We start from the raw sequence: 14,213 nt of genomic DNA, 5'->3' as shown, positions 1-14,213 counted from the left end.
GGGGATTCTTAGAAATAAGGGTAAAATCCTTTTATGAAGCATTCATAACCCTGTCCTGACCCATATATGGGTCAGTGTATGATACTTGACTAAGGCTGGAATGTGCATCTCTTAGTATATATAAAACGCCAGCTTGTAGGAGAGTGGTTATTATTGCGCTAATAAACGTATGCTTTGCTCCATACAGGAGCCAGTTTTTTTTCCTGAGTATTTAGAGGGTCTGTGGGGTGTGTCATGTTTCTGTTTTCCCTCTTTGACTAAGAATTTCAAATAAATTGGATAGGAAATGTTAGTGCTAAGACTTGTAATTAAAATTCCCATAAACAAGGTCACTTTTTAAAATATTTTTATTTCAAGTTTTTTTTTTGTGAGGAAGATCAGCCCTGAGCTAACATCCATGCCAATCCTCCTCTTTTTGCTGAGGAAGACTGGCCCTAAGCTAACATCTGTTGCCAATCCTCCTCCTTTTTTTCCCTTTTTCTCCCCAAAGCCCCAGTAGATAGTTGTATGTCATAGCTGCACATCTTTCTAGTTGCTGTATGTGGGATGCCGCCTCAGCGTGGCCTGACAAGCGGTGTGTCTGTGCGCGCCCGGGATCCAAACCCTAGTCACCAGTAGCGGAGCCCGTGCACTTAACCGCTAAGCCATGGGGCCGGCCCTGTATTTCAAGTTTTTAAGAAACTTTTTTACTTTATGAGTAATTAACATTCATTTCAGTTAGATTAAAAGATAAGCTATATCAAAAGGTTTATTTAAATTTTATTTTTACTATTTAAACTGTTAAACATTTTATTTTAAATTGACCCTTGAGCCATAACTATAATCATGCTTTTGATCTAGTAATCTTAATCTAGTAATACATCGTAAGGAAATAATCTAATCCAGTATTATTTATAGTATCAAAAAATTAGAATCAACTTAATATGGCCCACAGTAGGAATACTTAAGTAAATTAAGATAATAATAGAATATGAAATCATTAAAAAGGATGATTTTGTAGATTTGGAACACTATAGAAAAATGCTTATAATTAAAAAATGTCACATGTAAAATTGGACACTATGCAGGGCAGCTGGGACTCTTACACATTGCTGGTGGGAATGGTATAGTCATTTTGGGAAACAGTTTGGCAGTTTCTTAAAAAGTTATATCAGTAATCCCACTTCTAGATATTTACTCATGTTAAATAAAAACCTATGTTCATATAAAAACCTGTATGCAAATGTCTATAGTAGCTTTATTCATCATCTCCTAAAACTGGAAACAACTCAGATGTTTCTCAAATGGGGAATGAATAAGCAAATTATAGTATATCCATACCATGGAACACTATTCAGCAATAAAAGGGAATGAACTATTGATACATGCAACAACATGTATGACTGTCAAATGCATTATGCCAGCTGAAAGAAGCCAGGCTGAAAAGGCTATGTATATGATTCCATTTATATAACGTTCTGGAAAAGGCAAAGCTGGGAATGGAAAATGGGTTTGATTGGGTAGTACAAGGAAATTTTGGGGGTAATGGAACTGTTCTGTCTTGAGGTGGTAGTGACATAACTGTTTGCATTTGTCAAAACTCATAGAACTGTACACAAAAAAAGTAAATTTTAAACAAATTTTAAAAATGCTTATAAAAATGTTAGCCCAAAGAGCTAATAAAAAATTGTGTGAAAAGTATAAAAAATTGTATACAATGATTAAAATTAGTTTTTAAAAAGTATTTGTAAGCAAAGATTAGAAAAGCATTTCCAAAATGATGACAGAGATAATGTTAGGTGGGATTATAGATGAGGATTTTCCTTAATTAATACTTAATGGCTTTATTTAATAACAAATTTTCTTTTCTTTTTTGCATTTATCAGGTCGCAGAACCCTAGCTGTAATCACTAAACTTGATCTCATGGATGCAGGTACTGATGCCATGGATGTATTGATGGGCAGGGTTATACCAGTCAAACTCGGAATAATTGGAGTAGTTAACAGGTTAGTAATTAAGAATGGGATAAGAATTCAGCATTCTCATTTCAAAGCAAATCTGAGTTTTAAAAATCAATCTGAAATGTGATAGTGTCCTATTTTTTCCCCTTTTGCTAATCTTGGTATTGCTAAAGAATTCATTGCTCTAACGGGAGAAAAGAAATTCACTAAAGTCTCCTGTAGACATTTTTAGTGGAAAATGTTTCTAGAGTAAATAGTACCACAAAATGGAAGATAAATTAATAGCCAGGCTTTAAAAATTCCTGCTTGTTATGTTATGTATGAAGAGGGCACTGGATAAGAAAAAATATTATTTAATTTGCACCCAATCAAGAAAAAGAGTTTCTTAAAGTGGTAGGATTTTAATAGATTGGTTTAGTCTCTAGCGTTAGTGATTCTATGTAATTGCCAGGATATGATTTGGAGAAATTTTATTAAAGGTATCCTAGTTATAAACAGCTGGTATTAAATATTGTGGAAAGGAAACTAACTAAGGAAACTAAGGGGGGCTGGCCCCCCACAGTGTGGGTTTAAATGACACCTAACATCTTTGGGTCTCAGACCTTTTAAAAATGAAAATGATTTTACTAAATGATTTCTAAGATCCATTCCAGTTGTCTGCTTCTATTCATATGTCTTTCTACCTCATCCCTATTAAGACTTAAAAAAAAAAAAATTCTCATTATCTCCCTTTTCAGGCAAGTGGGTGGTATAAAACTGTTGTATTTGTAGATGACTGCTCTTCAAGTTAACTTAATTATTTTTTGGTAGAAATTAGTTGCCTGTCCATGGATAAATATACAGGTTGATTAAGGCACACTTATGGGCCCGCCCTGTGGCTCAGCAGTTGGGTGCTCGCGCTCCGCTGCTGGCGGCCCGGGTTCGGATCCCGGGTGCGCGCCAACGCACTGCTTGTCCGGCCATGCTGAGGCGGCGTCCCATATACAGCAACTAGAAGGATGTGCAACTATGACATACAACTATGTACTGGGGCTTTGGGGAGAAAAAGGGGAAAAAAAGGAGGAGGACTGGTGATAGATGTTAGCTCAGGGCTGGTCTTCCTCAGCAAAAAAGAGGAGGATTGGCATGGATGTTAGCTCAGGGCTGATCTTTCTCACACACACACAAAAAAAAGATATTTTTTCACCTATCCCTGTTACTTAAGAGTACTGCTTTTGACTATAGTTAATGGTAATAATGAGGCCTAAACGATTCCGGCATACTTACTTATAAGTCATAGTTTGATTCTTGGCTGAGCTGCTCAATATGCGACCTTGTGTTAAGTTTAATCTCCCTGAGCCTCAGTTCCTTCGCTACAAATGGGATAAAACCTATCACATGGAATTATCGTGAGAATTAAATAAAACAGTTCACGGTCAGGCACTAGGAACAATGAATGCCTGGTGCTAACATCATCACCATCATCACCACCACCACCACCGTCATCACTATCATCACGTTCATCACCACCATCATCCAAGGTATGTAGAGGATCACAATTGACTTGACTTGAATAGTTTTGTTACTTTTCAACTTTAGGAGCCAGCTAGATATTAACAATAAGAAGTGTGTAACTGATTCAATCCGTGATGAATATGCTTTCCTTCAAAAGAAATATCCATCTCTGGCCAATAGAAATGGAACAAAGTATCTTGCTAGGACTCTAAACAGGTAACATTTTTTACCTCTTGGAAAATGAGATATTTTTGGTTTTTCAGTAGGTGTCTAAGACCATTCATTTCCAGTTAATTACATTTTCATAATGTTCTTGTATGTACAGTTTCACTTTTGCTTTGTTGTCTGGTAAGGTCTTGTGCAGTAGAGACATATGTAGATGTCTCTTATTTTTATTGGGGTGGTTGGCATTAAATCATCATGTAGTCTAGGAATGCTCAAGTAAATTTTAAAATGTTTTAATTACGAAATTCTTGATAGTCAATTTACTTTTGAGGATAGAACTAGATAGCAGATGACTTTGTTTCCGCTTTGGATTTCAGGAACTGAATTAAAACTTAAAAAATTTCACATAATCTATTCTTAATTTAGGATGTCTTCTATTCCTATTCATAAAAACAATTGAAGCTGTGTACCTTGAATTCTGAATGCACTTGTGGTAGAGGGACTGGAAGACCTTTCTAGGTGATTTATAAATGACTGCAGTAAATGCTGTTTTCTCTTGCTTTTGTCTTATTCCCTAAATAAATTAAAGGCTGATGGACTTGGATCTTAATAAGATTGATTTTCACTGTTCTAAGTACCCATTGTAGAAGATAAGTCAGAAACCAAAATTAGGTAGAATTGGATTGAATAGCTTATTTTCTTTGAGGTAGTTGCAATAATATAAAAAAATATATTTTTCATTTTATATTTGGTTCTCAGCAGTTGCTACAATTTGATGGGTTAAAATTTAAAAAGCATCGACCAAGACGGCTTCCTTCATGCCACTGTTTTTCAGACTATTACCTCTAGTCTAAGACTGCATTATTTTCTGCAAAGACAGATTATTCGACAAGTTTCCCCATTATTTGTGTTTTTAAAATTTGACCTGTTTGGGTCTTAAATACACAAGTTTACTTTAAAATCCTTCCTTTCTAACTTTTGTCAGGTTACTGATGCATCACATCCGAGACTGCTTACCAGAACTGAAAACAAGAATAAATGTTCTAGCTGCTCAGTATCAGTCTCTTCTAAATAGCTATGGTGAACCTGTGGATGATAAAAGTGCTACTTTACTCCAGCTTATTACCAAATTTGCCACAGAATATTGTAACACTATTGAAGGAACTGCAAAGTATATCGAAACTTCTGAGCTGTAAGTAAGAAATTTCTCTGTGGATATGGTTACCTGGATGGCTAGGTCACTTTTTCTTCTGTTCAAGTGACTTTAATTCTGAGATTATCTGATTGTGATTGTGATTTATTATCTATAACAGGAATATCACTTTATAGAAATTGTAGGATGATGTCTGATATGTGTGTCAAAATGCTTATAAACTATGTAAAGTAAAAATTTCAGGATTTTTTTTTAGTAAGACTTTGATAAGCATTTTTAAATACTTTATAATTTAAATTTTTAAATATTTCTTTAATACACACAGTATAATTGTTAATGAAAAAATTAAGAAAATGCAAGTAAGTAAAAAGAAAAAAATATAAGAACAAAATAACTCTTAATTCCATCATCCAGAGATAATCCCTGCTAATTTTGGCATTAACCTAGACATTTTTCAGTGCATCTGTAAAACATTATAAATGCTTATATTACACATCTTTAAAAATAAGATGCTATACATGCTATTTTGGAATCATTTCTTTAAATCAACATGTTACAACTAATATTAATTATACATTTATAGTATCAATCTTAAGATTTACATAGTATTTTAATTTTTAGATATACCCTCATTTGTTGAACCAGTCCCCTACTATAAATAGTTTGTTTTCAGTTATACACAAATATAAACAATGTTGTGATGGACTATCTTGGGGACATGTATCCAAGTAAACCCTTAGGATAAATTCCTAGGTAATTACTAGGTCAAAGGGTATAATATCCTCAAAGTCTCTTATTATTGCCATACTATTAGTAGATTGTATTGTTTTACTATTAGCAATATATAAGAATGTCCAGTTCTCTACACTCTCACTTTTAAAGGTCTTTAATTTTGAAATAATTATAGACTCTCAGGAAGTTACAAATAAATGTATATAGGGAGGTCCCATTCACCCTTCACCCCACGTCTCCCGATGTTGACATCTTGCATAACTATAGTATAATAACAAAACAAGAAAATGGACATGAGTACAATTCATACAGCTTTTCAGATTTCACCAATTACACATGCACGTGTGTGTGTGTGTGTAGTTTTATGTACCTTTATGTGACCCAGGTGGCCTTTTATATGAGTTAACTCCATAAAGAGATAGACTATTTAACAGACTAGTCATTGAATGGTTATTCTATTATAATTCATATATAATATGAATTAAGGAAATTAAGATTACTAAAATGAGCCTTTAAAGAGTTTAGTGGGTAAGGTAGGTCAAGGTAACATGAGGCTTGATTAGGTGGGAAAAAGGGTATAATCAAGTATTTTTATTTAAATACTTATTAAATATAAAGTAAGTCAAGGTAACATGAGGCTTGATTAGGTGGCAAAAAGGGTATAATCAAGTATTTTTATTTAAATACTTATTAAATATAAGACAAATCCAGAAAAGTGCATTTAACATATCTATATAGTTTTATAAGTAGTTAGTAAAGCAAATATCTGTGTAATTACCTAATCAAGCCTTTAGAACATTGAAGAGAGACCGTTTACCTTCCTTTCAGGGATTGGGAGAGCTCCATAGTTAAGAATGCCTTTGGGTTGGGCTCTGAATAGAATCTGAGAAGGCAGTAAGGAGAAGCATGTTTTAGGCTTTTGAACAACCAAGAATAATGCAGGGTGTATTTGGAGAATGGTATGTGGTGATGGGACATAACAGGATGGTAAGGCAGAAAGGCATCTAAGAACAAGACTGTGGCAAGTCAAATATCTTCAGAATTTGGAGAACTATAGAAAATAAAACACTTACAGTCAGAGGAGTAACCTGTTTTAAAAGGATATCTCTTGTCATTATGGAAAAATACTTGGAGAAGAGAAAGGTTGGAGGCAGACCAGTTACTAGTGATTTTTAAGCGTACAATTAAGCGTGGCATTAATTATATTCACAATATTGTACAACATTCACATAGTATCTATTTCCAAAATTTTTTCATCACCCCACAGAAACTGCATCCATTAAGCAGTAACTCCCTCTACCCCCCTCCCCCAGCCCCTGGTAACCTCTAATTTACTTTCTGTCTCTACGAATTTGCCTATTCTAGATATTTCATATAAGGGGAATCATACAGTATTTTTCCTTTTGTGTCTTGGCTTATTTCACTTGGCATAATGTTAGGCTAGTACCTTCTGCCTAGACTACTGTAAGAAAGTAGTGAAGAGTGGGGGTGAAAACAGAGGAAGGGATGCTTTGGGGAGATGTAAAGATGTTTGCAGAATTCAGCTGGACTTGAATCAAAAAATAAGAGATAATACCAGGATTTCTAGTCATTAACATAGTAAACATAAGGTATTCAATACCTAGGCCCAGAGATTTAATTTGTCTAAAGCAGGAGTAGGCAAACTATAGCCCATTCACTAAGAATGATTTTTACATTTTTAAATGGCTGAAAAAAATTCAAAGACTATTTTGTGATGTGAAAATTATACAAAATTCAAATTATAGTGTGTATGTTTTATTGGAACACAGCTATGCTTATTTGTTTACATGTTGTCTGTGGCTGCTTTTGTGCTCAATGGCAGAGGTGAATAGTTGTGGCAGAGGTGAGTAATTGTGACAGAGATTGTGTGGCCTGAAAAGTCTAAAATATTTACTATCTAGCCCTTTACAGAAAAAGTTTGCCGACCTCTGCTCTAGATTGTGAATAAACAGAAATAAATAAGACACTGTTTCTTGTCCTTGGTGAGCTCATAGTCTAGTTGAAGACAACTAGGACAAAGAAGTTGAGTAGTTAACTGATGTTTTCTGACAGAACAGTTTATATACACACAAGTATACATGAATGCTTTTCATGGACTGACTCCTTTCCCTATTAAAAAAAAAATCAGAGAAACTGGTTCACAATGGAATTGAGAACAATGGAAATGGGAATGGTCTAAATGTAATTGTTTATCTGAGGCTTTCTCAGAAAATGAGACAAACTTGAAGCTTATAGAAAGACTTCTAACTCTTGGTTTCTTTCCTTTTTAGTAACACTAGAAACAATATACTTCATTGCCTTTCAGATGCGGTGGTGCTAGAATATGTTATATTTTCCATGAGACTTTTGGGCGAACCTTAGAATCTGTTGACCCACTAGGTGGCCTTAATACTATTGACATTTTGACTGCCATTAGAAATGCTACTGTGAGTATGTTTAACTTTTAGAATTTTCTGAAATGAAGTTAAAGCTTTATTATTTTTTTTAGCCCATATAACCATAATATTGTATCTTTTTTTAATGAATTGTACAGTCTTATTTTGCTCTCATACTTGAAATTAAGAAGCACTTTTCATGAAAAATACCAAATACCATTTATTTTAACTTTTGGGAAAAACTAAAATCATATGTAGCTAAAATAAAAGCTCAAAATTTTGTTTTTTTCAGGGTCCTCGTCCTGCTTTGTTTGTGCCTGAAGTTTCATTTGAGTTACTGGTCAAGCGGCAAATCAAACGTCTGGAAGAGCCCAGCCTCCGCTGTGTGGAACTGGTTCATGAGGAAATGCAAAGGATCATTCAGCACTGTAGCAATTACAGTACCCAGGTAACTGAGAAATGGAACAGGCCTCAGATTAAGTAGTAAAAGACACGAGGTAGCAGGAAATATAAGATGGGCTAAAAGTTAAAATCTGCAGTTCCCTTATCTAAAAGTGATTTGAAATAGTATGCTTAAATGTAGCTTCTAAATCTAATTCAGTATTTCAGTGATTATTTAATTTTCCTTTAAACAAAATAAACTGATATGTTTTCCTTTCTTCCATCATATATATATAGGAATTGCTGAGGTTTCCTAAACTTCATGATGCCATAGTTGAAGTAGTGACTTGTCTTCTTCGTAAACGGTTGCCTGTCACAAATGAAATGGTGAGCTATTATTTCACAAATTATCAATGTTATCACAATTAGTAAAAGTTTTCTTGTACAGCATTATGCCTAAACTTTAGGCATAGCGTTCCCCAGTGTATTGGGAAGAAAAAGGAGTGAGTTTCAGTCTCATTTCAAAGGAAACCTTTCAATAATTCTGGTATAAAGTGCATTTTTCTTCATATTTTAATCATTGTTAGCCTGCACCAAAGGTTTTCATGAGAATGGAGTTACTGTTGAGGATTGTGACTAGCTTTGCTCTATTATGTAGCACCATTGATCTAATGGAGAAGTAGTTCTATCTTTAGCCTCAGTAAACTGGGCCTTTATATAGCAAGCTCTTATTTAAACAATGAAGTACATCACGGTAATTTGGCCACTTCTACAGTTTGCTTGTTTGATGTCCTAATACTATGATGTCATAGTTGTTTGCTACTATTCTGTGGGTTGCTGCTATCCTTAAAAATAAAAATGCTGAAATTGGCCAAAAAATGAGATAAGCATTTAAAATTGCTCTTATGCCTCTAATTATTGGCTGGGTATTTTTTTTTTTCCTTTCTGGTCACTAAAAGTGCATTTGGGTCCTTGGCTCTGGATGGTGAGCCCCAGTGGAGGTTTACTAAGAGTATAAAACCATCCGTGGAAGTACACAGTGTAAGCGCTGCTGCTCTCTTGTTTACCTAGCAGGAGCAACCCCGAGATTGAGATGAGTAAGAACATAGCCTGATCTTAGACTCTACCCACTGATAATCACAGAATCGTTAGAACTTCATTTGAATAGATCTTTTTCACCTGGTTCTGGAGAAATTAATTTCAACTTTCCTTTTTGATTTATCATCCCATTAGGATTTTGAAACACACATAATATTTAAACTAGGTGCTTCATAATTAAGGCTAATCAATCATTACCTCAGGTCTTTATGTTTTATTGAGATAGAATAGATATATGACATTATATTAGTTTCAGGTGGACAACATAATGATGCAATATCTGCATATCTTGTGAAATGATCACCACAATAAGTCTAGTTAACATCCATCATCGCACATAGTTACGAATTTTTTTTTTCTTTTTATCTTGTGATGAGAACTTTTAAGATCTACTCCCTCAGGTCTTTAAATGTATCCTTTACCCAAATAAAGTTAACATCTTTAACTTATATCTGATTATGAAATGTTTTCTTATTGTTGAAACTGAACTAAAACTTTGACATGGAATAGTGGATAATCTGAGGTTTTAATAGTAAAGTTGCATAAAGCCTTGGAACTTAGATTTGCATCAGGGAGATAACTTTTTTTTTTCCCCTAACAATAAAATACTTCTAACTACCTTAATGTCATTTTTCTCCCCTTAGAAATGCAATCTTAGATGCTGAAATGTAAATAACTCAAAAGACAGAGCAAATTATTATTTGGCATAAGATTTGTCAGTTGGAATATAATTATTATTTATTTAGGCATCAGTTTTCTCTACTTTTTTAGAATTGTCTTTTTAATAAGTTTTATATGTATTTCTCAAAGTAAAATTAGGTTGACACATTTTTGTATAGCCCAATTTTATTTTTTTTCTAGGTCCATAACTTAGTGGCAATTGAATTGGCTTATATCAACACAAAACATCCAGACTTTGCTGATGCTTGTGGGCTAATGAACAATAATATAGAGGTAAATACAATTCGAGTTGTCTTGTATAAGCAAGAGAAAATCTGTTGTAACTTAGTTATATTCAACTTAATTGAGCGTGGGATAACTGTAAGACATACCTGCACCATATTATTGTCTGTTATATTCCAGGAAGTATGCTGAGGGCATGACGTTTTCTTTTTACTTTTTTTTGAGGAAGATCAGCCCTGAGCTAACATCCATGCTAATCCTCCTCTTTTTTTGCTGAGGAAGACCGGCTCTGAGCTAACATCTACTGCCAATCCTCCTCCTTTTTTTTTTCCCCCCAAAGCCCCAGTAGATAGTTGTATGTCATAGTTGCACATCCTTCTAGTTGCTGTATGTGGGACGCGGCCTCAGCATGGCCGGAGAAGCGGTGCGTTAGTGCGCGCCCGGGATCCGAACCCGGGCAGCCAGTAGCGGAGTGTGCGCAATTAACCGCTAAGCCACCGGGCCGGCCCAGGCATGACGTTTTCTTAAATTTAATTCTCAGAACCATCTGGAGGCATTATTTTCATTTTCTGCTTATGAAGCGGAAACTCAGAGAGGATCTGGGATTCCTTGATTGAATGCTGAAGGACTGCCTGGCTCCATTTCAGTAACTGTTGTTGCAGTTTATTCAGGTTGAAATGTGTAGAATAAAGTGAATGTTTAAAATTGTTTTCATTTGACTCTGAAAGCTGTAAAGGAAACATTCTAAGAACTATCTAAACTACTACAAATTTGGAAAAGAGTATTCTTTTCACCACTACTGGAGTGGCTGCATTTCATAGATCTTTTTTTTCCATTTGAGGTAATGTCACAATTTGCATAAGATCTCAGATGGAGCCAAGACTGGTGGATAGAGCAATTTATCTGGATGCTATTTTTTCCTCTGCCATTTTCATCCAAGAACAGTAAATTTTTCTACTACTCCTTAATCCAGTAAGACCTCAGAGTCTTCTATATCAAATTTCCTCTTTTGCATATGGGTGGAGAGAAAAAGTAAACATGGAAGGGACCCTGGGTTATCGACTTCAACCCTATGGTTAAACAGATGAGGAACCTGAGGCCCACAGATGACAACAGCTATTACTTTAGTGCTAACTTTGCTGGGCACTGTTAGAGGAAACAAGCACCTTCTCTTTAACAGGTACAGGGAACTATTGTTAGCTACATAGCTGAGGTGACTCTTGTTATCAGAAAAAATTCCAAAATGCACAGAAAGTAGACTAGATAACAGTTATGTTATAAAATAGTATGTAGACACTTTCTTAGAATAAGGATTTTAGTTCCTGTAACAATGAAACCAACTTTATGGAAAATTTGTGCCTGGGACAGTTTTTGTAATACTGACAAGGTCTTTCATGATATGGTTTCAGATCAGTATTCTTCTACAAATGAATGTGTCTCTGGTTTTAATGACCCTGTGCTAAAGAACTTTATGTGGATATTCTCATTTAATCTTTACAGTAACCCCATGAGGGTAGATAATGTTAAGCAACTAGGAAACCGAGGCTTTAGAGTTGGTAACCTGTCCAGTTAACAAAGCAAGTAAACCAGGTCTGTTGGGCTCCAGGGCCAGCTAAGGTCCTAACTGGTTGGTAACAGACTAGGGTGAGAATTTCTGTTCTCCACATTCCTGCTTTTTGCTTTGTGTTCCTCTTCAAAATGTACATTTTAACATGTTAACTTGTTATTCTGAAGATTATTAAAATCCATATGTTTTAATCATCTGCTATATTTTTTTTTACCCCTGGCTTACCTCCCGTGAAAAAATGAAAATAGGTCAAATTTCTGTCAAAAAAAAATTTCTTACCCATAAAACATCATTGTGAAGCTGTGTTAACTTATACCTTTTTGCAAGTTTGAGGGTGTTCATGAAGTGCTTTCCACTTAGGAGTGATTTTGACTTTAACCTAAATGCTTTTCTATGGTATTTGGTGCTGCCTGTAAGAGAGCCATTGTTAACCCCTACATCCTTTTATATTTCCATAGTCTTCCACCTATTATGGTGCTTGACACATAGTAGGTGTGCAGTACCTGTTGATGGAATTTAGCACAGTCACTTTTAGCTTAGTACCAGAGTTACTTTGATTATATTAGCAAATTAGAAGAGTGGGCAGTTGATCAGTCTGTTAAACTAGCCAAGTTATAGAAAGGACTATCAGTTTTAAACTCTACATTTATTTCCTGGAGATAGTTTAGAATAAAGAAAACGGAACATTCTTACAAGATAACCTTCACCACAGATATTTCTCAAAGTTATAGTTTTGTGTATGGGAATTGTGGGAATTTAACAAAAAGCTTTGCAGGTTAGAGTGAGTTTTAAAGGCTCTGCTCAAGTTTCTATGATCTGTGCATTTCAGATTCTACATGGTGTGCTGAAGGCTTATGTTCCACATTTATGTGGGGACAGTTTAAATCAATGATTCTTGACTTAGGGGGAAAGGGAGAGATGTCAATCCATTGCCCCTCATTTGAGAATCCCTGGTAAAGGGAACCGCTGTTACTGATGTTGTATTGTATCCCTCAGGTGCGTTGGGGCAGAAAATAAGATTGAGAAGCATTGGGTTAAATGATTTGTTTTAAAATATAATTATGGCATGAGTCCCAGCAGTGAGAGAATATACTGTAAGTTATTCCACACTTTTCAGTTAACCTGAACTTTGTTGTTGTTGCTGTTGAGGGAGACTGCCCCTGAGCTAACATCCATTGCCAGTCTTCTCTTTTTGCTTGAGGAAGATGGTCCCTGAGCTAACATCTGTGCCAGTCTTCCTCTATTTTTTTGTATATGGGACACTGCTACAGCATGGCTGGACGAGTGGTGCATAGGTCCACACCTGGGATCTGAACCGGTGAACCCCGGGCCGCTGAAGCGGAGCACACAAACCCAACCACTACGCCACCGGGCCTGCCCCTAGCCTGAACATATTTTAGTAGGCTTATATCTCAATGCTCTGATGATCATTTTTGTTTTGCTTGGTTGTGTTTTATAGGAACAAAGGAGAAACAGGCTAGCAAGAGAATTACCTTCAGCTGTATCACGAGACAAGGTAAAAAAACGTTTTTAAAGCATATTCCCAATACGCAAAGATGGATTGGTAAGCCTCTGAATATTACTCAGTTTTAGGAGTAATTTTTTCTTCTCCCTTTAATGCTCCATTGGAACTATTTCATTCTTTGAGTAAAGGTATGCAAGTTTAAAATAGGCTTTGAGTAATTTAAAGATAATAGTATTTTGAATACATTGGAATAAATGCTTAAAGGTGGCTTTTTTAAGCATCAAGTCTTTTTGTAAAATTAGTTGAAATCACTAATGACTTCTTTATAACAAGGTTTTCCGAGAAGTTAGACAACAATATGCATATAACAGGTTTTAGTTACCTGTAATACCTATAATAATAGCTGCATATTATAATGTTTGTGTGTATAAAAATCTGTTACCTTGAATTCTTTACCAGAAAAGATCTTATCAAATTCCAAAAATAAAAATGAAGTTTTTGGATGTAGATTTTTCTCAGGCATTCATCTGAAGAAAGCCTTTAACAACAGTACAGGAAATAAGGCAGAATAAACATTATGTCCCATGATTACTTTTGTTTTTCATGTTATTTTACTATTTTGATACAGAGGAGGAAAATTCACATTTATAGAATGTTTCTGAATACATTTTTGGCATCCTTGATTTTTTTTCCCTGCATTTTTTGCCTTTAGTCTTCTAAAGTTCCAAGTGCTTTGGCACCTGCCTCCCAGGAGCCCTCCCCTGCTGCTTCTGCTGAGGCTGATGGCAAGGTCTGTTCTGATTCTTCGTCTAAGCCTGCATGCCTAGTTGTCTGGTGCAACATAATCTTGAAACAGTACACCAAATAGCAGAATATTAATAAGGGATATTGTGCAAAGGTCAGATTATTTCAGTCTAA

The 14,213-nt window shown here is 35.2% G+C and overlaps 1 protein-coding gene across 8 annotated transcripts in view; it reads left to right on the top strand.

Annotated features, from left to right (window-relative positions):
• The window catches only part of DNM1L (dynamin 1 like), a 48,192-nt gene that overhangs the window by 30,411 nt on the left and 3,568 nt on the right, over positions 1–14,213 (top strand). For 4 of the 8 annotated variants that reach the window (XM_058558521.1, XM_058558520.1, XM_058558523.1 and 1 more), the window contains 9 exons: positions 1,866–1,986; positions 3,520–3,651; positions 4,586–4,792; positions 7,812–7,932; positions 8,174–8,329; positions 8,560–8,649; positions 10,222–10,314; positions 13,290–13,346; positions 14,008–14,085. In XM_058558521.1, coding sequence (XP_058414504.1) covers positions 1,866–1,986; positions 3,520–3,651; positions 4,586–4,792; positions 7,812–7,932; positions 8,174–8,329; positions 8,560–8,649; positions 10,222–10,314; positions 13,290–13,346; positions 14,008–14,085 — 1,055 coding nt within the window. The remainder of the gene's footprint in view (positions 1–1,865; positions 1,987–3,519; positions 3,652–4,585; positions 4,793–7,811; positions 7,933–8,173; positions 8,330–8,559; positions 8,650–10,221; positions 10,315–13,289; positions 13,347–14,007; positions 14,086–14,213) is intronic. The other 4 variants (XM_058558525.1, XM_058558524.1, XM_058558527.1 and 1 more) reach the window with 1 other exon arrangement.

This window comes from Diceros bicornis, chromosome 17 (assembly GCF_020826845.1).
Source record: "Diceros bicornis minor isolate mBicDic1 chromosome 17, mDicBic1.mat.cur, whole genome shotgun sequence".
Taxonomy (NCBI): Eukaryota; Metazoa; Chordata; class Mammalia; order Perissodactyla; family Rhinocerotidae; genus Diceros; species Diceros bicornis.
The sequence above is the reverse complement of the archived record's forward strand: the minus strand, read 5'-3'. Positions and strand labels throughout refer to the sequence as shown.